Source organism: Monopterus albus, unplaced genomic scaffold (assembly GCF_001952655.1).
Source record: "Monopterus albus unplaced genomic scaffold, M_albus_1.0 scaffold182.1, whole genome shotgun sequence".
NCBI classification, from domain to species: Eukaryota; Metazoa; Chordata; class Actinopteri; order Synbranchiformes; family Synbranchidae; genus Monopterus; species Monopterus albus.
The window spans coordinates 706789-708759 of NW_018128062.1; the positions used below are offsets into that span (position 1 = coordinate 706789).

Sequence of the window (1971 nt, forward strand, 5' to 3'; positions counted from 1 at the left end):
GGGAAAGGGAGAATAGGGGAGAGGTAGTAAGGAAGGAAGAGTGATGATAATTCGGAAGGATGGCTTTCTCCCATCTCTGTTCAGGCAGGTTCCATCTACATTATAGCCCCTATCTAATAACTAATATTATGTATGGCTGGCTTGTCTTGTGGTCACCCTCAGAGAAATACAGTGTGGAAAATGAAGTGCTCTGGACCCCTTGTTTAAAAAAAAGCTTAGACTATGACCTAGAAATTAAAGCTAGATGTGCACCATGCCATTCAGTATGTACTTTTTAACAGCAATTTCTTTTTTTTTTTTTTTTTTTTTTTTTTACAGTGGCCCTAATCCTCTTATCTGCTTCTCTGATCATCTCATCCACCTCTTCGTCCGTTAACTTCTCTCCCAGGTTCGTCATGACGTGACGGAGCTCTGCAGCGCTGATGTAGCCATTTCCGTCCTGGAAACATGCAGCATGGGATCAAATGTGTCAAACACATACAATATCCCACAGGCTGACGACTGGCTGGGGAAAAAATTCCCAAGAGATCGATTAATGAGCAAACATGGAAGCAGGTGTTAACTGAACAGGAAGGTGGAAACTGACGTCTTTTTTTCCGTCAGGTTAAACTTAATTTTGGACTAGACTGGCCTGGTAAGGATGAAGTTTATTTAAAGTTTCATCTTAAATTTTACCAGATGATAACTATAGCTGTAAGCAAGTCTTCTTGGGCTCTGCAGAAAAGTAACGATAAATGTAAATCCAAAAACCTGGCCTGCCAAGCATAGAAACAATTCTGTAGTTTCCTCATTATGCTCTTAAAACTTTATTTACCTTGTCAAATACCCGGAAAGCCTCACGGATCTCCTCCTCACTGTCTGTGTCCTTCATTTTTCTGGCCATCATGGTCAGAAACTCTGGGAAGTCAATGGTTCCATTACCTGGGATGGGTGATCAATGAGGTATATTTAATCAGCAAAAACTGCAATTGCTTAAAAGCAAAGTTAGATAGGTAGAGATCAAATGAACCAGTATTTAGCTGATGAAAAGCTATTTAGCTCGTCTTTTTTCCCCTGAGTATGACAGTGGGGTTGACACTATTGTTTGGGCCATAACTTTTCTCCAGAAATGTTCCTGGCAGCAACTGTGCAACTTGAGACATGACTAATTTCAGAGATGGTAGCAGCCCTTAAATCTTTTTTAGTACACACCTTCCTGCCATAAACACAGCTACTGCAACCTGAAAGGAGGAGGGATATGTTAAATGTGTGTGTCTGCGTGTGTCCCTTTCCTACTCAGGGAAGCCCTGGGAGGACGTTGCGTACGTTACACACAGTGCAGCAGGATTATCAGGGGGGCATAATGTAGACATACAGTAAACTGTGTAGCTTGGCCTTCAAAGAGCCAGGACAAATCAAAGGCTCATCTATGTAGGAATCAGCAATGGTGTTTCTGGTGGTGAATGCACTGTATGCGTGCAGTTGTATCAGTTTGTGTCAAGGTCAGGGATGCAGAGGGTAAAGTACCCAGAAGGATTAGCCCTGGGGTGGGACAGATGGGGCTGGGGACTGTACACAAATTAAGCAATGATAGAACATGCCTCAGAGAGCAAAATGGAGAAGTAATATTAGAATGGATGTGTGTGTTTGGAATGAAAGGGGCTGCAGTAATGTGATGGGGTAGATGTGATCTCAGGGCCCGGGGTAATAATCTAAGATTATCCAACACACAGAGATGGCCAGCAACACTGAGGGAATACATGCTACCACTGGGGGGCTAACAGGAAGGTTGGGCAGTGTCCCAGTCTTGGAGAGGAGCAGGACTGCAACTGGAAAAACCATCATTTGAGGGGTACAAAGATTAGAGAAGCAGGGCAGACATCTTTTGATATCTGCTCAACTGCACCTCAGTCTAGCTGCAATGGTGGAGGAAGGAGGGATGGAAGCAAGCAAGGAGGAATGAAGATACAGAGGAAGGCAGGTGGGAAGACA

General features: G+C 43.7%; 1 protein-coding gene across 1 annotated transcript in view; it reads right to left on the reverse strand.

The window, feature by feature from the left end:
- Positions 1-1971, reverse strand: part of LOC109969805 (calmodulin-alpha-like) — an 11440-nt gene that overhangs the window by 475 nt on the left and 8994 nt on the right. Inside the window, exons 4-5 of the mRNA XM_020616979.1 lie at positions 815-921; positions 317-439 (exon numbers count right to left, since the gene is read on the reverse strand). Coding sequence (XP_020472635.1) covers positions 317-439; positions 815-921 — 230 coding nt within the window. The remainder of the gene's footprint in view (positions 1-316; positions 440-814; positions 922-1971) is intronic.